The sequence below is a fragment of the Mus caroli genome, unplaced genomic scaffold (assembly GCF_978045245.1).
Source record: "Mus caroli unplaced genomic scaffold, Mus_caroli_1 scaffold_1, whole genome shotgun sequence".
NCBI classification, from domain to species: Eukaryota; Metazoa; Chordata; class Mammalia; order Rodentia; family Muridae; genus Mus; species Mus caroli.
The window spans coordinates 29,167,621-29,193,055 of record NW_028227256.1 but is presented as its reverse complement, the minus strand read 5'-3'; the positions used below and the strand labels follow the sequence as shown (position 1 = coordinate 29,193,055).

The 25,435-nt window shown below is 36.9% G+C and overlaps 1 protein-coding gene and 1 pseudogene across 2 annotated transcripts in view; both read right to left on the bottom strand.

Moving 5' to 3' along the window:
• Khdrbs2 (KH RNA binding domain containing, signal transduction associated 2) overlaps positions 1–25,435 on the bottom strand; it is a 488,795-nt gene that overhangs the window by 393,245 nt on the left and 70,115 nt on the right. For both annotated transcript variants that reach the window (XR_015046810.1, XM_021163203.2), the window contains exon 2: positions 23,867–23,994. Coding sequence is in view for 1 of the 2 variants with exons in the window: in XM_021163203.2 (XP_021018862.1) it covers positions 23,867–23,994 (128 nt within the window). In the remaining variant the exon portion in view is untranslated. The remainder of the gene's footprint in view (positions 1–23,866; positions 23,995–25,435) is intronic.
• On the bottom strand, positions 1,781–1,983 carry LOC147006021 (small ribosomal subunit protein eS28 pseudogene; annotated as a pseudogene).

Here is a 25,435-nt window from a genome sequence, read left to right as displayed (position 1 = left end):
TCTGGGCTCCCATGCATGATCTAGTGCACTACAGCTCAGAAGTAATTTTCTCAACACTCGTTCATTACACACTTGAGCGTATGGAGAATAAATCCCATTAGCTGATATAACACAAGTAAAGTACATTATAAGAACAGTAAGCAACATCCCATGCAAGGATAAGTGCCAGAAGATACAGTGCATAGGAACTTACTGATGATGTCTCAAGTTAGAGAGAAATGATGACCAAACAAACAAACAAACAAACCAACCCTCCCGGTTTACCAACAGTGTAGTTAAAGAGAACCTGGCCCTAAGCTGACTAAGCTGACTAAGCTGGGTCTTGTCTTCTTAGATCTCAAAGTATTAGAAGTTGGTAGCAAACCAATAATGTATCACAGATGAATTCTAATACTTCCTATGTGATTTGTAAGCTAGTCATCTACCTTTATTTGTTTTAACTCACAGTAAGAAATAGATCCGCATTGAATCAGTCTTAGAGAGTAACCAAACCAAAGCAAATATTAAATTCTGTCCATCTGTTTGGTTTGGATTCATTCACTACTGCACAGCAATTCTACTATTATGAAGGACAAGTGTTTCTTTTTAGTTAGAACCCTAAAAGTATGCTTGTTGCCACCATCTGTGTGCTGGTGTTTAAAGGAATGATGCTTAGGAAATAACTGGCATCAAAACAGAACAAATTTTAAATACTATACATTGAAGATTGGCTCATTGTTGAATAGAAGACATTTGATCTATTTACTTCAATTTTAAATGAAATAAAGAACATTTTCATTTTTAAAATGTTCGTTTTTCTTAGAAATTTTATATAACAATAAAACAGTTTATAATATCTACTCCCTGTTTTCCTCCTCTAAGTCCCTCTGTATTTCTTCAATATGCCCTCCCCCCAACCTCATGTCTTCTTTTCCATGAGCATCTGGAGAGCACTAATTGAATTTATTAAGGTATTCAAAATACAAGCGAAATGCTTTTGTGCTGGTGCTAGTTCTTTATTTTATATCTCTCCAGTGACAAGCAACATAGGGAGGGCAGTACCTTTTATCTGTCTCTGTAACATGTCAGTGGCCCATTAGCATATTTGTTAAAGCAGCAGGAAGGAACACAGAAATATTTAAAGACTTTGGCCCCTGATCCTTAAATTCTACTTTAGACAGAGCCTAGTGATACACTGGTAAGTGTGTAAAACGTTTCCCTTAGCCTCCTTGTTCTTCATGACTCTGACTTGGATACAATAGCTAATTATACTATAATTTACTTCTTATATTCTTAGCAGACATTAGTGCTCTAATCTTTAGCTAGGATAAAACAAAAACTGGACTGACAAACTATCCTTTTCTGTACTTCACAATCACTGATGGAAATTGCTCCACTCTTGAAATATTCCTTTAAAACTACATTAAACAATGCAGTACATATTCTATGCAAGATTTTGTTCTTCACTGATGAATAGGATTTACTTACTATCTCCCTTCCTTCCTTTCTTCCTTTCTTCTTTCCTTCTTTCCTCCCTCCCTTCTTTCTCTCTCTCTCTCTTTCTTTCTTTCTTTCTTTCTTTCTTTCTTTCTTTCTTTCTTTCTTTCTTTCTTTCTTTCTTTCTTTCTTTCTTTCTTTTTTTCTCTCTTTCTCTCTCTCTCCCTTTCTCTCTCTCTTTCTTTCTTGCTTGCTTGCTTGCTTGCTTGCTTGCTTGCTTGCCTAAATAATACAAATGCTATATTTAACAGTTGCAGATCATCCTGTGGGTTAAGTGGTGGATATCTAAGATGCAGCATCAAGGTCAACACAACCACACAGCCTCTCTTTTTACTCAAATAACAGCAAGCACATCACCCTCTCAAATGGGCCTTTGATATTTCTGATAATAGAGCACCTAGTATCTTCCATAAATTGCACACACACCTGCATGCATTGTTCCTGTGAACCAGTCCCACACAGCATTTTGGTTTCCCTAGCCAGTTTAATGAGCTGCACATGACTCATGTCTATGATGGCAGCTAGCTAGAAGAGAGCAGGAATTTTTTTTAAGTAAACGTGCCTAAAGTTGTGGAAAATTGAAATGCAATTTAATCTTCTCCAGGACTATATATAGCACACAAAAGACAATATAACTTAACACTTACAGATGAACCAAAGAGATGTGGAAGGAAGAGGAAGCAGGGTTCTTTCTGATTGTTGGACCATGAGTTAAAGTTTTTGTCTACACCATAATATGAAATATAAAATGGCACATATACATGTAAGTTCAAGCAGTGCACTACAATTGAAAAGCATCCTAGTACATGACTGACAACAGAGCACAGTTCAAATAAATACTTCAGGTAGGGGCTAGAGAGATGACTCAGTGGTTAAGAGCACTGACTGCTCTTCCAGAGGTCCTGAGTTCATTTTCCAGCAACCACAAGGTAGCTTACAACCATTTGTAATGGGATGCGATGCACTCTTCTGGTGTGTGTCTGGAGATAGTTACAGTGTACTCATATAAATAAATAATAAATAAATCTTCAAAAAAGATACTTTACGTAGCACATGAGTAAAAAGGCAATATCTTAAATTGTGGTTTTGTGTAACAAAGATCAACCATATGAATAGGATATTTTTGAACATGATAAACTATATACAACAGTATATTCATAGAACAGGCAATGAAAGTTGCCTCTTAAACTGCCAAATTTAGCACCCAAATCTGTATCTTGACAGCTAGGAACCTGAAAAATGTATGCTACCCTTACACCTTAGCATGTCATTATATAGGATTCATAGTGGTTATCACATGGATGTATATGGGATTTAACCAACACAAGTGAAACAATTGGCACAATCACAGAATACAATGAAAATATATAAATGTTAATTTTTAAATGCACTAAAGAAAATATACTTGGGTGTCTTTCATTTTTAATCTTTCATTTATTTATTTATTCATTCATTCATTCATTCATTTATTTTTTACACTCCAGATTTTATTCCCTTCTTGGTCCACCCTTTGATACCTCCAATGGGTTACACATCCCATACCTCCTCCCCACTCCTGTTTCCACGTGGATGTTCCCACCCCTACCCCAACCCCACCAGACCTCTAAACTCCTTGGGGCCTCCACTCTCTTGAGTTTTAGGTGCATCATCTCTGAATGAATACAGATCCAGCAGTCCTCTGCTGTATGTGTGTTGGGAGCCTCCTGTCAGCTGGTGTGTGCTGCCTGGTTGGTAGTCCAGTGTCTAAGAGATCTCAGGTTAATTGGAACTGCTGGTCCTCCTCAGCCTCCTCCTCAGCTTTAGGACAGGCACTATTTTCTTTACTTAAGTTGATTTGTCTTCAAAAGACTCAAGTGGCCCATTGCCTTGAATATCCCACTTTCTCTTCTTTTATAACTGAATTTATAAAACTTTTACTTTAGCATGTTGATTGCTGTCCTTGATCAGCTCATGGTTAGGCAGTCATGTGGGTGAGACTTTATGAATAGAGCTACTGGTATCACTAGGACAAACAATGTTACAGTAAACTTCCAGACGCTATGGCCCTACAGTCTTTCCTTCCCATGAGTCTTAGGTGTAGACATTGTCTAGTAGATGTTTGTATTCTAAGGTAGACAATGAAAAGCTAAGGAACTCCAACCCTACACAGAGAAAGAAAGAAAGCTACAATCAGAAAAAAATAGTTTACTCCAAGGAAGAGTGTGGGGCAGTGAGCCATGCAGAGACATCCTGGTCCCCAGTCAAGCACTTCCTAAGGAATGGAAGACTTCGGCCATGCCTCCTGGGCCCCTGGCAGCTAGTCTCCTATAGCCCCTTCTCCCCTCTCCGCTGAAGAGAGGTGTATGGCCACCAGTCATGTAGGCAATGCCTGAAGCTCCTGGTATTCTGTCTGGATTCCACTCCCACAGTTACCTGGCAACAGCCAGGATAGCCCATCCCACTATAAAAGGAGCTGCTTGCACCCTCCTCTCTTTTTCTCTTGATCCCTCTCTTACCTTCTTGCTCTTACTCTCACCTCTCCCCCTACTTCTTCCCCTCCCTTCCCCTCTCTCCATGTAGACATGTCTGGCCTCTACTTCCCTACTCTCTTCCTCTCTCTGCCTTTCTACAATAAATGCCTTAAAACCATGGACTGTCTCTGCTCATCTGGACCCACCATTCTGGAGCAATGGAGCAGGCTGCACTTCTAACCTCTTGCCCTGGAGACCTCCCTGCTCTCCAGCCAAGGCTTCTGCCAACACAAGACACTTGCCTGAGCAAACCAATACTCTCCTCCCCACAGTAACCTGCCAGTGCTCTCTCCTCCAACCTCAGGCCCCCACCTGTTCTCAGCAATTCCTGGACATGCAGCAGTGTCTGGGATGTCTGAGAGTGAGAACCTGTCATCTCTGGCCTCTGTGCTGCACAGAGAACCCAGAACCAGCTCTTTTGAGGTACCCAGCAGCATCTGTGGTGCCAGAGCCAGAGCCTGATTCCAGCAGGTCCACTAGGACCCCAGACTGAGCCTTCCTCACCCACCGGAGTGGAATCCTGCAGCTTCTCACAGTCCAATGCCCATCCAGCTGCAGCCTGGGGACAAAACTCCCCACATCCACCTCTTGCAACTGCACTAGCCCCAAGCGGACATGGGTCCCCATTTTTGCCCCACAGAAGAGCACAACCATTGCTTATCTAATAGCAAATAATCACCCTTGAGAACATATATACACATAACATTATATAGACTGAGCAGGTTCTGTTTATGTATTTAGAAATATATATGTATATAAATATATATACATGTATAGAACAACTATTAAAGAAGAAAATAGTTCATATGTGTGAAAGCAAGCAAAGGAGAGGTACTTAGAACTGTTCTGAAGGGAGAAAAAAAAAGAAGAGAAAAAGATGTAATTATATTATGATCTCAAAAATTGAAATAATAAAAATGATTAAATCCATGTATGAGGATTTGGATAAATAATGTCTTTTTAAAGAATTTATTTTATTTATAAGAGTACACTGTAGCTGTCTTCAGACACACCAAAAGAGAACATTGTATCCCATTACAGATGGTTGTGAGCCACCAAATGGTTGGAAGCGGAATCAGTGCTCTTAACTACTGAGCCACCTCTCCAGCCCTGAGAATTTATTAAAGTCGCAATTGTGCAGAAAGTAATCCAGAATTTTAACAAAAATAACAATCATAATGATTCTTTATCAAAATAGGAAATCGAATTCTATAACTCACATGAAACTACAAAAAAAAAAAACCAAAATCTATAAAACAATTCAAGTACAAAGAACAAAAATGGATTCATCACAATCCAAAATTTAAAATACGACAGAGCCATAATAATCATGTTCTGGCTTTTACGTACAAATGGACATGTAGACCAATTCAATATAGTGTAGAAGACCTGGATAATATCATACATATAGTGTCACAAGATTGTAGAGAACAATGTTGAAAACACATGTCCAATAAACAACAGCCTCCTCAAAAAGTAAGGCTGTGAAAATGGTACATACTCCTGCAGAATAATGGAGTCAAATTCTTATTTCTTACATGTACAAAAATCACCTCTAATGAATTCTAAGTCTTACTATAAGAGTTTGAAAATTTAAAAATACTAGAAACAGCAGAAATATTTTACATTTGCATGGGTAAAATCTCTCAAAGTGATGTTGAAAATTCAGAAAGTATCAGGTATAGGAGTTCTCTGGTGGGATTTTTGGGGTCACTTAAGTATACTATCATATCATCTGCTAATAGTGATAATTTATCTTCTTCCTTTCCAATCTGTATCCCTTTGATCTCCTTTTGTTGTCTAATGGTTCTGGTTAGGTTAGATAATTATGTGGGTTTTTTTTTTCCTTTGAGTTTGTTTATATAGTGGATTATGTTGATGGATTATTAAACCATCCCTGCATTCCTGGGATGAAGCATACTTGATCATGATGGATGATCTTTGGATGTGTTCTTGCATTTGGTTTGCAAAAATTTTATTGAGTACTTTTGCATTAATATTCCTAAGGGAAATTGGTGTGAAGTTCTTTTTTTGTTGGGTCTTTGTGTGGTTTAAGTATAAGCATAATTGTGGTTTTATAGATCAAATTGGGTAGTGTTCCTTCTGTTTCTATGTTGTGGAATAGTTTGAAGAGAACTGGTATTAGGTCTTCTTTGAAGGTCTGATAGAATTCTGCACTTAAAAATCATCTGGTCCTTCCCTTTCCTTTGTTGTTGTTGTAAGACTTTTAATGACTGCTGCTATTTATTTAGGGGTTATGGGAACATTTAGATGGTTTATCTGATCCTGATTTAACTTTGGTTCCTGGTATCTGTCTAGAAAATGGCCCATTTCATCCAGATTTTCCAGTTTTGTTGAGTAGAGCCTTTTGTAGTAGGATCTGTTGATTTTTTAAAAAAATTCCTCAGTTTCTGTTATGTCTCCCTTTTCAGTTCTGATTTTATTTGGATACTGTCTCTATGCCCTCTGGTTAGTCAGGCTAAGGGTTTATCTATGTTGTAGATTTTCTCAAAGAACTGAAGAAAGGCCATAGAGGGAGTGCCCTACATGGGGAACCATCTTATATACAGTCACCAAACGCAGACACTGTTGTGGATTACAAGAAGTGCATGCTGACAGGAGCCTGATATAGCTGTCTCCTGAGAGACATTGAAGGAGGTAGATGCTCACAGCCAACCATTGAACTGATAAGTGGGTCCCCAATGGAAGAGTAAAAGAAAGTACTGAAGGAGCTGAGGGGGTTTGCAACCCCCTCAGGAATAACAACATTATCAACCAATCAGAGCTCACAGGGTGTAAACCACCAATCAAGGAGTATACATGGAGGGAGCCTTGGCTCCCTCTGTATATTTAACAGAGGACAGCATTGTCGGGCATCAATGGGAGAAGAGGTCCTTGGTTGTGTGAAGACTCGATGTCCCAATGTAGGGGAATACTAGGGCAGGGAGGCAAGAGTGGGTAGACTGGTGGGGGGCACACCCTCATATAAGCAGGCGAGGGGGGATGAGATAGGGGTTTCAGCGAGGGGGAATTGGGAAAGGGGATAACATTTGAAATGTAAATAAATAAAATATCCAATTTTTAAAAATTCCATTTCACATATATACAGTGTAATTTTACTAAACTATATAAACATGAAAAAAAAGAAAATTAAAGCAAGAATTCATAAATGACAACTTATTATATTAAAGAACTTCCAATACAGCAAATGGAAGAAGAGACTGAAGACATCCTTCTCAATGATATAAAATTTCATTAGCTATTCATCAACCAAATGATTAATACATAAAATCTCAAAAATCATTAAATCAAAACTAACCCAACCTACAAATGGACATGTGAACAGAACTGTTCAAATATTTGACAAGGGAAGGCAAATAACTAAAAGCTGCATAAAGTGATGCCCAAAATCCTTAGTCATTAGGGTGATGCAAACCAAACTAAACTGAGATTACATCTCAACCCAATTGAAATGATTTTCATCAAAGAAGTAATAAAAAATACTATTTCCGCTATGGGGAAAATGAACCTAAAGATTAATTGTTGAAATAAAACAAAATAGTCTAGAAGCGACAGAAATAATTCTGGGGTCCTATAAAATATTAAAAAGAAGACATCCATACGCACATCCCTGAAGGAGAACAAGCCAGCTGGCTGTAGAGATAGAAAATGTCTGTGTTTGCAGATGTACTATCTATATTTGTCAAGATATGGTATCAATCTAGGTATTCATCCACTGATGAATAGATATGAGTTATGTACATAATGGAATATTGCCCAACCATAAAGAACAATATTGTGCCGTTTGTGAGAAAGTGGGTGAAAGCAGAGATCGTCCTAGTTGTCTGTCTGTCTCTCTATTCATTTATTATTTATCAAAATAAGACTGACTTTCAGTATACATTCTTTCATATATGAAACTTAGAGCAATGACAACTAAATATGTGAGAAAAGTCCAAGGGGGTGATTATAAGCAAGAGGGAAAGGACGAGGGGAAGTAAATATAGTGCAGATGAACATGGTCCAAGTATGTATAATAGATGTATAATCTTGTAATAGGACATTCTACAAACAATATATACTGAAATTTTATTTCAAAAAAATGAAGAGGTAGAATTTTCATTGAAGATTCTAAAATAACACTAGCAATTACTATAATAAATCCATATTCAAACTCTAGCCTGACTGCATGCTTCTCTATGGCTCACTTATGCCTTTACCACCTGCTTGCCTTAGGGAGATGATTGGCATAGACTGGTACAAGCTGCTTTGGTGCTGTCACTCACAAACGTGTGACTCCGTGGGAATGACTGAGTTGTAATGTGTGCATGACAAGTATCCCCAAGGAGCATAACTCAGACTGGAAATAAACAAATTAATAGCACTAGCCTGTTACTAGTGCTGCAACAGCATGCATTTGGATTCCGTGAGCACACCCGAGTGAAGGTAGAGGCTTGGACTAACTGGTGGCATTAAGGTTTTGGTGAAGGTGAGGCTTCATGCTGATTATGCATGCAAATCATGGTTTGAGGGGAAAACCTGGACTGTGAAACATTATTCCATAGCTTGCTCAAAGGATGAATATTAAACTACACAATTTAAGGCCATATCTTAAGGATTAGTTTCCTTCTCTTCCAAAATTAAGTTCATTACCATAAACTATAAATGAATTGAACATTGGGGAAATAACCTGCTATAAACTGCTTCATTTAAATGGAACATGCTGCAGAGTCAAAATCCAAATTCACATTTTCTTGTATAAGTCTAACTCTGAGCAAATAATGAAATTCCTGAACTTTTATTATAAACTAAAATTGGTTAGTAATACAAAATAGCACTGCATTCTTGGGCACTCACACATGATTCATTGCAGATAGAAAATGCTTTCTTTATTTTCCATATCACTCTGATAAATGCATGCCCTTGAAAAAGCAGGTTTCAGCTTTGCATTTTTTAAAGCATTGAGAAACAAATAATCAGTGTATCAACCTTAAAAGGAGATTAAATGGTTGTGATGGTTTGTATATGCTTTGCCTGGGGAGTGGCACTATCAGGAAATGTGGCCTTGTTGAAGTAAGTGTGTGACTGTGGGTGCGAGCTTAAGATCCTTACCCTTGCTTTCTGGAAGTCAATCTTCTACCTGCAGCCTTCAGATGAAGATATAGAACTCTCAGCTCTGCCTGGATCATGCCTGCCTAGATGTTGCCCTGGTCCCACCTTGAGGATGATGAACTGAACCTCTGAACATGTAAACCAACCCAATTAAATATTGTCCTTACAAGAGTTGCCTTGGGCATGGAATCTCTTCACAGCAGTAACACACTAACCATGACAATGGTATTAGTCTAGAATGGATGGGCAGTTTTTCTCCTAAATACAATAGTTTATCTATAACAATGACACTGACAGGTATGGGTTGCTTCGTTTTGAATTGTTATTCTGTGGAGTTACATACCCCCTTCCCAAATAATGCAGGCTATTGTCATTCTACTTGGTTATCTTCTGGAATTTGATGCCATGGCCCTATTGCTGAAGATGCCACTTACTTGAATAAGAGAACATGGAGAAAGCAGTCTGGTATGGACCTGGAAGCCTTGTCCTTACTGGCTAGCTTTCACAATTCTTGATGTTTTTATCTGTGCTTCCAGGAGAGCAAAATCTTCAACAATCTTACCAGCTGTGAATCCTGCAAGCTAAGATAACAGGCCTAGCAAGATAGAAAAACTAATGTAATAGCACAAATGCTATAGTGGTGACCAATCATTTCCTAAGTAACTTTAAATCCTGCTCCAAATTATGGAACCCTTACATAGGACCAAAAACAGAATCAAATACTGTAACTGGCTAGGAGCTAGGCCATAGACTCTAGGAGAGATCATCATATTCTTCATTATGTTAATGGACACATTACTAAATTCCCTCCTCGGTTCTTGTCTTCCTACCCACTAATCACTTCATCTTTCAATTGAGAAAAAAGTTTTTTTTGTGGAAGATGGAGATTAATAGAGACTCCTACAAGTTTGCAGAGAACAGGAGACTGTGGAATGCTCATCTCTAAATGACACATTTATATCACACTCCAAGTATCAAGGATCATCTTGGAAAAGGGGACAGGAGCATTTCGAGTGCTAGAAGTAGTTACCATTTGCAGTAAAACAGTATTTGGTGAACATGACAAAGCCTGGCACACATCAACTCACAGTACCTGTGACTACATACACAAGAAATGTGGAAAATCAAGGTGAACAAATATCCTAGAAAGGGACACAGGAACAGCTCATAAAATCCCACCCCTAGTCGAGAAGCTACTGGCTACTGATGGCTGCTAATTGAGAAAGAATAAGATTTTTTTTTTCAAGAAGACAGGTCAAGTACATGTTCTTACACCCAAGCACAAGCAGGGAGGTATTAAGTAGACACAATGGGGTTAAGAACAAAGCAAACTACATGATATTTTCAGAATAAAGTTGTAATAAGGACTGCAATAAATTACAGGGGAAGGAATGAGGTTTGGGTGTGATCAGACATTATATACATGCAATGAATTCTCAAAGTATAAAAAAATAAATAAATGATATAAACCTTAACCTTGATGTTTGTGCTTGCTGAGTTTTGTCAAAGCAGATAGACTGAAAGATCAGCTATCAATGTTTTCTTTGGGGAACCTCGGTATGTTACCTATACTGAGCAGGGACCCAAGAGCAGTTATTGTCATGAGCTCTTTGAAAAGTGTCTGGTGTAAAGTATGCTCAGTATGTTGAATTGAGAATACCATCCAAGAAACATACTTTGCTGCCCTTTCCCAGTCCATCACTCCAGAAATTATTTAAAGTTTCATGAGGTGATTTTAAGGCAGCACTCACCTATTCCTGTGACTCCACCACTTGGATACTGGAAATCACAAAACAGGTATTCCCTGTAGTTTTTGGCTAGAAAGGTTATATGGAATTGGTTTACTTTTTCACTGATTATGGCTTAAAACAAACAAACAAACAACCCTTTGGGTACATGATTGTGTAATGAAAGATGACAATAGTATCTCCTAAGAGGCAACGAAAGGTGGGAAGCAAAGAAGCAGGATCCTAAGCGGTCACAGTGAGAGGCTGAGTGTGAAGGTATTAGAGAAGGCTTTGTAGATGGTGCAGCCTCAGGAAGACTGGGGTAAGCAGTGCTAGAAGGGGTTGGATCATAGAAGCAATAAATACATTAAGCTGAAGATGTCAACTAAGCTACACACAAATGGAGGTGAGACAGGTGAGGCAGTAATGGTTGAAAATATGAATCAGGAAATAATCAGCAAATCCTGACAGTAAGAATCATATCAGGAAATGATATGGCCATTGTCAGGTATCAGTTCAGTGTGAGGAACCCAGGCCAAGGCCATAAGGCCGATGCCTTTTCCATTTGTAAGATGGTAAGACAATTACCTTTGGCTCTGTGCATTTTCTTCATTTGATTCTTTAAAAATTCACAGTCAATAGGATTCCCAGATATGTCTTTCAGTATTTACAAAAATGCAGATGTTCAAATAAGTCATTAGAAAAAATGATGGAAATGGGGTAAAATTAAAGGCAGTAGGTCTCTATAATTTTTCCATTTCCCTGAACATTTGAGTATTATATCTTCAATGCTAGAAACAATTCTCTTCAAAACTTCAGAGTACCTAATGGGTTCATTCTTCCCCACAGATGTGAAACAGGATTACAGCATTTTTTCTGTCTAGTTAGAAATCATTTGGCAGTAGAATTTTGCATGTTAATTCAATGCCTTCCCTATACAGTTTCCAACGTGCAGAAAAGACAATTCTAGATACTTCGTAAAACAATAAGTCCTAGAAATACTAATAACACCTGATTGCTCAGGTGCAGAATGAGAGTGGGTACAAACTTTTTGAACACTTCAAACCATCTGTGGCACAAAAGTGAAAGTATTAGACCTGTAGGTATGACATGTATCCCAAGTCATATCCAATGGTGTGTCTCTGTATTTATTGCATGATGCATTTCATCAACTGATGACATATTTGGATACATCTGTAAAGCACTTGGTCTCACCATTCCATCTTTACAAAAGGACAGCATACTCTTTGTTCAGAATCAGCCACCTGCCCTGTAACATCTCCTCTTCCCTATTTTTCCTGGCGGCTTCCCTCCTTACAACCCACTATGTTCTATTTCCACATCTTCTATACTTGTAATTGATATCTTACTTAATATACAAATAATTTCTTTTACTATAGCTTTTTCATACGCATAGGTAGTCATTATCCATTGCCCCATCCTATCCCCTCTTCACCTTCAGCTTTTCCCTTTCTTTTCCTCCAAAGAGGAGCACTCTAATATCAGGCTGTATGCATGGATATGGATACAGACATAGGGACTTAAGTTCTGCACTTGAGAGTAAAAATATATTTGTCATATTTCATACCTATTATTCTCTCTTGTTCTTCCTGTCTTCCCTTTCCTTTTCTCCCTTTTCACCTATATGATCCATTCTATTTTCCTTTCTCTTCCTTTTGAAAACAAATCTTAAAAATGTATCATCTATCTCTGTCTGTCTGTCTTTCTGTCTAGCAGTCACCACTTAGTTACTCTTGAAAATTATTAATCTTATACATTTTCATAACCCAATGACAAAAACTGTACAAAGCTTCAATCTTTCTCAGGTAATTATGGAATCCTTTAATAAGCACACAGAAGATGGTACAGTGCAGAGACTTCACCCTTGTTTAGAATGTACTATTAATTAAAAGAAGCCACTGTCTTAAATATTAGGCATTAGATACAAGAGTGTCTCAAAGACAGTTGTCAGACAGGAGGGTAGGAAGTGAGTAATATATTAATCAAAGACAAAATATAACCAACAGGTCAATAATCTACACATAAAACAATATCGTTCATAGCAACTTCTGTGAAATTCAACATCTATATAGAGTATCCAACTTCCAATATGTATTTTTCAAAGATCTCAATCTCTACTTTAGCATAACTGAGCAAAGATGTAAAGAGTGATGTCTTACAACTGTATCCATGAAACCTGTCATTACTCTGCTTTAATGATAGGGCATCTGAAATGGGCACAGCTGAATACAAGTCACAGTTTGATTCTTTTTCTCTCATATTCTTTTTTCCATGGTTCTCTTTACTGGCTCTATTTTGACTTGATTTTTTTTTCCAGATAGAAAGAAACTTCACTGGAAACAGACCATAACATTACATAGAGCTCAGGGAGTCTTCTGGAAGTTTTGTGAGAAAAATAGAGGAACCAGGAGAGGATGGGGACTCCACAGGAAGACCAAGAGAATCAACTAACCTGGATCCTTGGAGGCTCTCAAATATGAACCAACAACCAAAAAGCTTATAAGAACTGGACCTAAGCCCCCTGCTCATACATAACAGAAGTGCAGCTCAGTCTTCATGTAGGTCCCCAACAGCTGGAACAGGGGCTGTCCCTGAGCCTGGGACCTATCTGTGGATCCTGTTACCCCAACTGGGATACCTTGTGTGGCCTCAGTGAGAGAGGACAAGAGTAGTCTTGTTGTGGCTTGAAGTACCAAAGTGAGATGGTATGTGCTGGGTGAGGTGTGGGTGGGGTTGGAGGTGGGGGTGGGAGGGACTTTCCCCTTCTCAAAGATGAAGGAGATGGAGATGGAAGAGGAGCCATGTGAGAGTGAGGACTGGGAGGAGAAGGGTTGCTGTGATAAAAAAGTAAACTGAATAAATAAATAAATGGAAAAATGACCAACTTACAAAGACACGTGTAGGAATAAATGTTTCTTTCCCCAGAAGATTTGACAACAATGCATCATCACGACTTACACTGGTTTTTCCTTACCTTGTGTGCCAAACATTAATCTATTAATGCTCAGTCTCAATGTCTGAGTCTCTCTGTACCACCAGCCCTCTGCCCTCTCTTCCCAGCTGCTTCCTCTCCTTTTCTTTTCCTGTCTGACTCTGTCAAATAATGACCTTATTTTATATTCTCATTTCTTTTTCACAACTTAGCTCTACATTTTAAGAAGAATTGTTTTAAAAATTGGTTTGAGTTTTTTATATGAATTAACATACTCCCCAATTTTTATGTATCCATCATAATATAGAATATATGAGGAAGGCTGGTTAATATTCTCCAGAATCCCATCCTTTTCACATTCATAATTATGAGATGAATGCCAAATGTCTGATATGGATTGAATAAATATCTCTCAAATGACTGAGTGAATTAATTGAAATTAATATTCTGGAGGATGATGTGCAGGCTATGAAAGCTCTTCTGTAAAAGGTCAAATAATGTTCAATATACTGTACTTAGTAAAAATGGGTGATTAAGTAATAAAACCATTAATACAATATTCAATGATAACTTGAAACTGATTCCTGAGTTAACCTTTTAACTTAATTTTAAGCAGGAAATTTGATTAGGTAACATACTTGATAAAAGAGGCATGAGAGTCAAGTAGATTTTCTACTAGAATTATTTTATTCTCATAGGCAGACACTGTGACATGATGAGAGCAGTGGTGGAGTAATGCCAGTGACATTAGCAGTTGAGACTCCTTCTAGGTGTCTGTGGTAACTACTCCATGGTGGCAGGATTACAGAAATTCTGCAGATGAGAGAAGATCCAGGGATGCACATTCGAGCCTAGTTTCATATAACCTGTGTTTACACTAGCAAGCATATCCCAGGACCGATTGACTTCTGTGTGGTTTACAAATATTTTGTGCTTAGATGATTCTACAAAGACACACAGAGCACAACAACAATGCTGTCTTGATCTATGTAAGAGAGGGATTTAACAAGCATTGAATAAGAAGAGTATAAAGTGTGCTAAAAGGTGAGCTACACTGTGGAAAAAGAAAAGGTAGGGAAAGTCACAGTGACTGTGACTATCGAACGAAGCAGCGTCCCACAGAGGCTTCTGTACCAACTGAGGAGTCCAGCAGTTTTTATTTTGTTTTGTTTTGTTTTTTGTTTTTGTTGTTGTTTTTTTTTTTTTTCAGAGCAAAATGGGGAACTGCTGGAGATGTTCTGTACGATCTTAAATTAATTCTCTGAGAAATTATTGAATGGTATGGTGTGATCTCAACTGTATCTTATCAGTTAAGCTTCTGGATCTGCTAAGAAGAGTTTGGAAAGGCTAATATAGAAATAAGAACAGTCAAGAGGTGTGGGAAGCCACATACGCCATTACAAGATGGTGCTGGCTACTGCTGGCCACCACCCATAAGTTTGGGTAAACAACCAATGTGCACATGTGCAGTAGAGTTTTTTGCTGAGTCACTGCCTGGCCCGAGGCATGTAAATGAGGTACTGAAAGCATAACCAATCAGGTATAGACACGCCACTCCTAGGCCTATATAAGCAGCACCAGTTCTGGGGCTCGGCTCTGCAATCAAGCTCTCCCAATAAACGTGTGCAGAAGGATCCTGTTGTGGCATCTTTCTTGCTGGCCAGTCGGGCACTCACAAAGAGGCTACGACCATTATCAACTGGGGAGAAATTGAAGGCAGACGACAAGGTAAAAAAAGAAGCTGGTTCTGTTTCTTCAACTCACTGAATTTAGGAAAGTGCGCATGAGCATTTCATTTACTCATGTCTGCAATTCAGTGGAAATAAATACATTTATAATGGTATGAATATGTCAATGACTAGGTTCTATGATGCTGTTCTCCTGTACAGATAATATTTAATCATTAAAATAATCACTCTCCCCCATCTCCCAAGTATCTGGGATTAAATTAAGTAGAAAATAGAGTAACAACTCTTACAGTGAGTCTTGACCTTCTGGCATTAACCTATCAACATTAAAATGTTATCTTCAGTTCTTCACAGATCTTAAGATTATTGTCTCCTAGCCCTTGCTTTAACCTGAAAGGTTTCTTAAATATTCTTATAGGAAAGTTCTAGTGGTAATAATCTCTCTTTGTGTTTTTATTAGGGGCTGTCTTAATTTCTCTACTTTTTAGCACAAATTTACTTATATATACATCCTTAGCGTGCTTATTTGACACTGTTTTGGTTTTGTTTGTTTGTTTGTTTTTGCTGTGTTTTGTTTTAAGACTTGGAAGACAGAAAACCACAGTGTCCTAGTATTTACAATGTTGGGTAAGAAAACTGCAGGGAGTCATACTTGGTATCCTTGTATGTGACAAGTTGCTTTCCCTTACTGGTGATTATTAATCTGTCTTGTTGAAATTAATTATAATGTGTTTGTAAGTATATGAGTTTATCCTCTAACATTCTAATTTCTTTTTGGATATCTATTTTGTGTCTTTTGTCAGATTTTGGAAGTTTCCCATTATTATCTCATCATGAACCCTCTGTGTTCCCTCCCCTTCTCTGGGCTTATAATGTGACTTTTCCTGCTAATGCTATACTATGAATCCCTTTGACTCCTCACTTTACTTAGCACCTTCAGACTTAGTTTCTATAGTCCTATCTTTGTATTTGTTGATTGTTTCTTCTGTTAACATATTTCCTTGAATTCCTACTAATACTTTTTCAAAAAGTTGTTAAAAGTTTCTGCTGTAGTATTCCAGCTTGTGTTTGGTTTAGGTTCTTTTGTGATACCTTTGATTATTTACACATTGTATTTTTGGCTCATGCTTTGCTTTAGTTATCAAGTAACTTCAAGGCAGCTATTTTTAATTCTTTGGTTAGAGGATCAGCCACCAGATTATTTTCATGGACACTTTCTACTGATTTTTATATTTTCCATTGAATAGGCTATGCCATCTTTCCTTCATTTTGCACATACAAACACACACACACACCTACACACACACCTACACACACACACACACACCTACACACACACACACAAATGTGTGTTCATATACTTGTCTTTGAGGTAACTGTTGGGAATTGGTTCTAATGCTTTGTCTTAATTTGGCTCCCAAAGCTGTGCTTCTAGATCTGGGGGTCCCTTCCCCCAGCTGCCTTTGACTGATAATAAGGAATTGCTGTATAGCCAATGTCTGGGCAGTAGGACAGAGGTGGGACTTTTAGATTAGGTAGACAAGGGGCCAAGAGATAGAGGAGAGGGGAGAATTTCCAAGACTGGAAGTCAGTATATCTGATTTGGGACAGGCTTACAAATGATAGACAAACTTTTACAAACACAGTGGTAGTCTTCCTTTTTGTCTGCATGCCTCAAGTCTGTCATCTTATGGGAAAAATACTTCTATCTACCCTGACTTCCAAGAGCTGCGAACAAATGACCAAAACCAGACGCCCAGCTTCCTGATGTTTGTTCCTAAGACAATGGGCAGCTGCTAAAAGCAGAAGTGGACAATAGTTTATGGTAATTGATTATGCAAGCTTTGTCTTGAAAACTCTGTTCCCTCATCAGACTACATTTGCACAAGCATTTCATCAGGAAAAAACCAACCAAACAAACAAAAAAACAACAACAAAAAAAGATGCAAAGAACAAAAAACAAAGTAAAGAAAACAAATTACAACAACAACAACAGCAAATCAAACACTGTACTGTAATTCTTTCTAAAGTCACAAGTTTCCTCAGACTCCTCAATATCCCTACACACTCCAATGACCCTGGATTCTTTTTGAAGAAAAGATTGCTCACCTAGATGGGTGGACATTTAATAATTGAAAACCAAAATAATCAAAAGCATTTTAGTCTGTGAAGTAATGACAAAAGTGTGTAGTGAGACAACTATTTCACTATTCCCTGCTATACCTAGATAACGATGTGATAAGATTAGATAACTATGTGATAAGATCAAGTAGATAACGACCAGGAAAGAGAAGCCATAAGAGAACACCAAGCTAGGTACAAGCCCTTTGATCTATGATGGTGTCTTGCCTGCAAGATGTTACAGCATTCATTCACAAAGGTTATGGGAGTAACTACTCAATACTTTATTTGATTTAAGGATCACTGCACGAGATGGAACCAAGGTACCCAATATTGTTTGAAGGACCAAGAACCAGATACTACAAAGCCAGAGTCTTAGGATAAAACCAAATACTACTGGTTTAAAAAAAAAGGAACAATACAATGATTCCTAACGATATGCTGCTATACTTACATAGAGGTTCCTTATTCAGGCAACACCAGAGCAGCTTCCCCATACAGCAAATAGGAACCAAAACAGAGACTCACAGAAAACATTTCACCTGAAGAGAGAAACCTTCAAACATTCAGCTCTGAATGAGATTCCTCCAACAAATCTCTACCCTCAAGGCTCAGGGAACACTATGGAAGAGGACTCAGGAAGAGTGCAAGATCCATAGTGATGGAGGACATTGAGGAAACAAGGCCTTCTAAGTAGTTATGATCAAAATTCATATGAACCCATAGAGAACTGTTTCCCAGTTTAGAATTCTTAGGGGATTTCTGAATGTGGGATTCCTGAATGAATGTGTCTCTGATTCTGGTCCCTTCTCTTGGTCTCTTTTTCTTCTATTTGATCGTCTTGGCCAACTCCAATTTGAGAGTTTTGTTTTATCTTATATTTTATTTTGTTATACCTAATTATTATCCATTAGAAGCTTTTCTATTGAATGACAGAAAGGGAGTGGATCCAAATGTGAGGGGAAGTAGGGAGGAACTGAAAGGTGTAGAGGGGTATGGGGAACCATAATCAAGATATATTATGTGAGAAAATAATCTATTTCCAATAAAAGAGGAAAATATTTTTCTCAAAAAATTCATTATCAATATAAGTTGGTGAGAATGATCAGAACTGCACAATGAAAAAGCAAAAACATTGAAAGGCATAGAAAGGCCAGGAAGTAAGAGTAAAGGTCATCCAAAATAAAAAGGAGTAGATACTGTGCCATCGCTAAATGTTGTTGGAAAGAGGATCAATTCAAGAAGATAATGAAGAATAAGCATATTGCAATGTGTTTCCTCATATAAAATTTGAATCTAGGTTGCACAGTATTGTTTTCAGCTGATATTTAAATTTAAAGGTGGCAGGCTAGGGGACTTACATGAATTAAGCTGAAAATTAAAGAGCTTATCAAATTTGCTCTGTGTTTCCTTGAAAAAAAAATGATAATCAAGAGTTAATTCTACAGAATGTTCTCCCTGCAGAGCTTACTAGTTCTCCAGTTATTTTCAGATCCCAGTACCACATAGAAATAATAAGTGCTTCCACAATGGCAACAACATAACTTGAAAAAGAGGATGTGGTCATTGGACATATGAGGTTGAAGAAATGGTGTAATACATCTTAGAGGATTCCAATGTAAGTCACTGAGAGGCTGAATTGTCCATGTGAAAAATGGTTCACTAGAAACATGCAATTATCTCCTTACAATGGAGGCCTCCACATCTAAGTCTGTAACATTTCCCAAAATTACGCAGAACCTTGGATATTTTCACATTAACATGACCAATCACAAAGGGCACAGCTCTCAATATTTGTACATATCTTGGGTTCTCAAGTCCTATCCAGATATATTTTTGTTGTGTTTCAAAAAACCAATGCAATGTCTCAGTCTTCCAAGATTAAAAGCTCACTTCATTGAGACGCACATCCAAAATTAAAGTTTTGCATTTTTATAGATCTTTTTTATTTCTCTCATATCATTTATTTGGCATTATTTCTCAGTACTTTTGCTTGAATATTATGATTTCTGATATTCTGTTTGTGTGAGGTTTTGTGTGTATGTTTTGTGTTTCTTAAGATTTTTGTTTTTTATTATGTTTTTATTTATTTGTTTCTGAGAAAAAGAGAGAGAGAGAGAGAGAGAGAAGATGAGATGGGTATGTGAAGAGATAAGAAAGATCCTAGAGGAGTTTGAGAGGATCAAAATGAAACCTTGGTGAGACTATACTATACAAAAAGGTACTTTCCATACCAATAAAAAATTAAACCAAAAAACAAACAAACAAAAACACAAGGATATAGTCACACCTGTTCCAACAAAATGCAGGAGCCATAACAATAGCTGGCTTGACAGACTGAAAATGATTCTAACTCTAATATGCACGTGAATTTCATGTTTTAAAACTAAGAAGTGTGTGTTGAATTATGAAATAAAGCACAGATGGGTTTTGGGAGGAAAAGCTTATGTTAAGAATGGGCATATTTTCCATGACAGAGATTGAATTTCTTATGAGGATTGACTACCAAGAAATAGTTTCTGGTTTACCTTGCAAATGCAAAGATATATACAATACCTATTTCTAAAACAGTAGATGGCCCCTAAAGAAATCTTGTTTATATTTGAAATAATTTCTCTGGTGTTATTGGAAACATAAAGACAATAAGAAATATTACAGTGAACCAAATAAACATCTGCCACTGTTATGCATTCTACTGGAGAATGAAACAAAAACAAAAACAAAAATGTGATTTTTGCAAGATTACTAACTACTCCTCTATTAATCTTCACTCAAATATTAAAAACTCTATATTAAAATTATTTGATACAATGGCTTATTTCCCCTAAATTAAATCAATAAACACAAAAGGCTAGGGCTAGATAAGTCATCATTAAAACTCCTCAACAGCATTCTTATAATTTCTTTAATTTAAGATCTTAAACTTCTTTCAATTCCTTGTAGTATTCAACTAAGTCAGCAAATTAGCCTGAAGTTGGAGACTAATTGAAACAAAATCTATGTGGAAAAGGTCATGTAGTAATGTCATGATAAGGTCATTTCCCTGAAGAATTTCCACACTTCTTTACTGCCCTTTGTTTGATAGGACAGGGTCATCAACACACTAATTACTGGTGCAAACAAACAGCAGGTTTCAAGAAGAGAGAGTCTTAGACAGCCTTGTATACAACAAGTCATCCTGGAGATCCCAGCCATGAAGGGTCAGTCAGTTTTAACATACAAGATTAAATTCTATATCCAGGTCACTGCTGAGTGTTTCATGGTATCACAACACATCATGCTAACTAAGCTCATGAATGTGCTCACACAGCTAAGGTTCAATAAGCAAAATGGAAAATTTCTGATATTCTATGACAAGTGTCAACAAATACTCTAAGAGAATCAATACTCTGTAATAAATGTGGTGCTCTTTCAAAAGATTAGAGAAAATGATAAAACAAGGTATGTTTTTGAAATATAATTTTATTATAACATTATAAAAACCGAACAGGTTACCATTGACAAGTGACAAAACAGGTCAGGGTTAGTGTCTGTGAAGAGACATCATGACTAAGACAACTATTATAAAGAACAATGTTTAATAGGGGTAAGCTGGACAAAGTACATGTTCGACTTTTCTGGGAATTTTTTTTTTTTTTGTCAATGAGATTAATCTGATTCTCTACACCTTAGACTTAGCCTAACAGACTCTTCAGACATGGCCAGAAAGCAGCCACATTCTTCACCAAATTACCACAAAAACAGTCTCTAGGCCACATACTAACATTCTCCTCTGAAACCTCTCAAGACAGGTCTCCACAGTTCAAATCACCCTCAGCACCAATATCTTCCATATTCCTACTAGGATGGCTCATCATGCCTCACTTAAAGAATTCCACTGCTTTCCAAATCCAAAGTCACAAAGTGCACATTCCTCCAAACAAAAACATTGTCAGGCCTTTCACAACAATACACCAGTCCCTGGTACCAACTTCTGTCTTAGGTAGGGTTTTCATTGCTGTGAAGAGACACCATGGCCAAGGCAATGCTTATAAAGGACAAAATTTAATTGGGGCTGGCTTACTGGTTCTGAAGTTCAGTCCATAATCACCATGGCAGGAAGCATGGCAGCATCCAGGTAGACATGGAGCTGGAGGAGCTGAGAGTTCTACATCTTGTTCCTAAGGCAAATTGGAGAAGACTGGCTTCCACAGAGCCAAGAGGAGATTCTGAAAGCTCATATCCACAGTGATACACTTCCTCCAACAAGGCCACACCTACTCCAACAAGGTCACACTTCCTAATACTGCCACCCACTCCCTGAGCTAAGCATATTCAGACCACCAGTTAGTTAGGTAACCTCTTTGACAGTATTTCTTCCTGATATAAAGGGCTCTAGAGTTCTCATCTATGTGATCAATAAATGGAATTGACATTGACTGAAATATTAAAATGGTTGGCAGGCTATTCAGCAATTGAAAAGATGGGAGGTTTTTCTGAAGCATAAAGTGTCAAAAGACTATTCTATATACTACTATTAGCTATTTGAAAGCCATCGGCTGTCCATAGTTTACACGAGAAGTAAAACAAACACTTAAGCATGATCAACTAAATTACAACTTTAACTGCTTGAAAAAGGAAACAAAATATGTACTAAAAATCTTCATCAGTAACAAAGATCTTTTTTTAAAAAATCACAAATTTCTTCTGATCTGTAGCATAAATGTAACAAATTCTTTGACATTCCAAATTAGCTGAAACTTAAGCAGTCTGATTCCAAAACATCTAAATAAAAAGAGTTTCCAAACTTTTGTGGTTTGAACATCTTCAAATTAATTAGGAAATTATATAGCACATAAAAGTTTGATGCTGTACAATATTCCTGTTTTAATAGTTATAATTATGAATCAGTTATGGACTCTTAACATTTGGCATTTAACAACACACATACTTGAAATGCCTTCAGGTCTCTGAAGGTCTTCGATGTTGCCAACAACATTTGGCCAGAGGCTACAGAGAAGCATTTAATTGTCATAATTTCAGAAACCCAGTCTGACAAGTGTCATACCAAGAGATAGCATCCAATAATAGCATTTCTAATTGTATATTAAAGAAATGTCTACTTAAAAATATAATTGGTTAATTCCTTCTTAAAAGTCAACCATACCACTATCATAATCAATTGCTATGCAACACATCCCTTCATACACTTTCATAAGATCGCCCAAGTCGATATTCACAAAAATCAAATATTTATGACAAAAATTTTCTACTGACTATACTTTATTACAACAGATTAGGCTTGGTTTAATAAAATAAAATCAAAATGTACCTGATCCTTAAGAATATCATCTGACAGCTCAATTTTATGGCTTGTGGATAGAATATTTTTTCCCATATTTCAGGTGATAGTAAACAAAGCATTTGACTTAATTATATTTATTACATTTTATCACAGTAAGAGGCAGTTATAAAACTATAGCATTCATTTCTGTAATCTTTATTTATTAAGATAATTACATTGTCCTTGTTTCCAATTCACTCATTATAAAGTATATTATCAGCTTGATTTATTTGATCTATTTTTAGATTTTTCATTTATTTGCAGGAGTAGAAATACCTTTTATCCACTGGAATTTATTAATATTGCCCAAGAAACCACATCAATGAATGCTGTATTATATTATAATCAATTACTTGTAGATACAAACATAGTTAGAGATGTATTACACTGGAAACAATACCATAATTAGTTTTAAAACTGTCTGTAGAAGATAAAACAGTAACCATGAAACCAGTAATATACTGTACTCTTGATGATAATAATAATTAAATAATATCAATTGCCCAGTGATTACCTAATGTTGTACCCTTTCTGTTCTCTACAAAAACAAGAATGTGTGTGTGTGTGTGTGTATGTGTGTGTGTGTGTGTGTGTGTGTGTGTGTGTGTCTAAGTGTCTGTGTCTGTGTAGAACCCAAAAGAAAACATAATGATGTGGTGTAAATAACTGGGCAAATTGGTGAGTCACTGTCATGGTGCCTACATGATAAAAACATGTAATTATGCTTTCCATATCCAAAACAAAGATGCACTAGAAATGCAGATTTCACTGGAAAATAATGCCTTTCACTGTCCTTTCCATTTTTCTGCCCTTGTTATTGCTATGCACTTGCATAGATTCAGATAGCAAAGCCTTACATGTTGAACTCCTAAGAGGCAATGAAGAAAAACACCAAGACTTTTATCATTTTTGTTCCAACACACTGAGCAGGAAGAAGTACATGCTGCATGCAGTACCTTTGGATACTGTTTCACAGGAATCAATACTCTTTCGGAGAGCTTTATGTTTTTGTTGCTGATGACATCAAGATATTTTTTTTCTTCGTCTTCCTTTTTCCCATCTGAACCTTGAAATTTCTCAATTTCTGAAAGAAAAAATAATAATCACAAAACCAAGGTGAGTGACATGAAAAATGAGCCACCCTCATTTACATGAGTGACATGATAATTGTTTGTACCACTGCACATACAGTTTGAGTAATTCTGATAAAGGTGGAAGCTGCACCTTGCAGACAGCTATCGGAATCCCACTACAAGGCAACCTCTGCCAACAGCAACTAAAAAGTGATACTGAAACAGGAAGAAAGGATGTGGTGCACTTAGCTGATGGGTGTATCTGCTGACAAAACTGAAGAAAAATACATCTTGAGACTAAAACCATCTATGCAAATAGCTTTCCTGGAAACAGTGCTAGAACAAACCATATTGTACATCTATAATTTTAACTTTATATAAAATTATTCCTAAAACATATTTAATAGTCATCATCAAGTTTTTCAAAATATAGCAAAAATAAATTGTTTTTATATTATAAATAACCTGTTAAAAGGATCATATAAAATATAAAGATTGTGATTAGTAAATGCTGAGAAAAAATGCTTATCTTGCCCTTTAAGAATGTTCTGACATGGCTGTTCTAAATATAATTACACTTTTTATTCATTCTTTCATTTTTAATACTTTCATTAAAAATGTGGATCTCTACTATGAATATCAGAGAAAGAATAAAAAATAGAAAGGGACCTGGTTTCATCGCATATGTATCTTAATGAGAAAAACAAACAGGAGATATATGCTTATGTGTGGGAAGAGAAAATACATACCGTGAGTCTACTAAATGGGAAAAAAGAAAGGAAAAGAAATGAGACTAGACAGAAGGGATGTAGTTTTTGCTTAAGACTTGCCAGAATGATATCAGTCCAGTTATACATGTAGTGGTTACTACTTAGCATGGTGACATCAGCTTTCCTTTCTCCTACTCCAGTATTAAATATATTCAATATATTATGGGGTCATTTTAAATTGACTATTTTACAAACCCCAAGATGCTCTTCAGATCTTTCCCTGCCTTGTAACCATTCATAAGCAGAGCATTGGCAACTACAGGTCAATTCTGTACTTATGTCTCTGTACTGACAATGGACTTCAGATCACTGCCCTTGAGACTTGCACCTACTCCCCACCCCCTACACTTTGCTTCCTACTCTGTTGAGGAAACTGTAACATGAGACATGCAGAAGCTCACTCTAGTCCCAATTTGTTACATGAATAACTTCATTGTTGATCTGTTATAAAAAGAAACATAATCTGTCTGACATTCTTTGCCTCCCCAAAAACTCGAAGTTAGACTTTTTTAGTCACTTATGATTTGATCATTCTATGAATAATTCTAATGATGTTCCTATCAAGAAGAAGAGCTAAAAGAAATCCCATTTTCACTGTTCTTCCTGCTCATTTCTATAGTTTCCCTTTGAAATGCTTGCCATTTCTTTTGGCCTCTTGACAGATTCACACAGTCATCTTTTC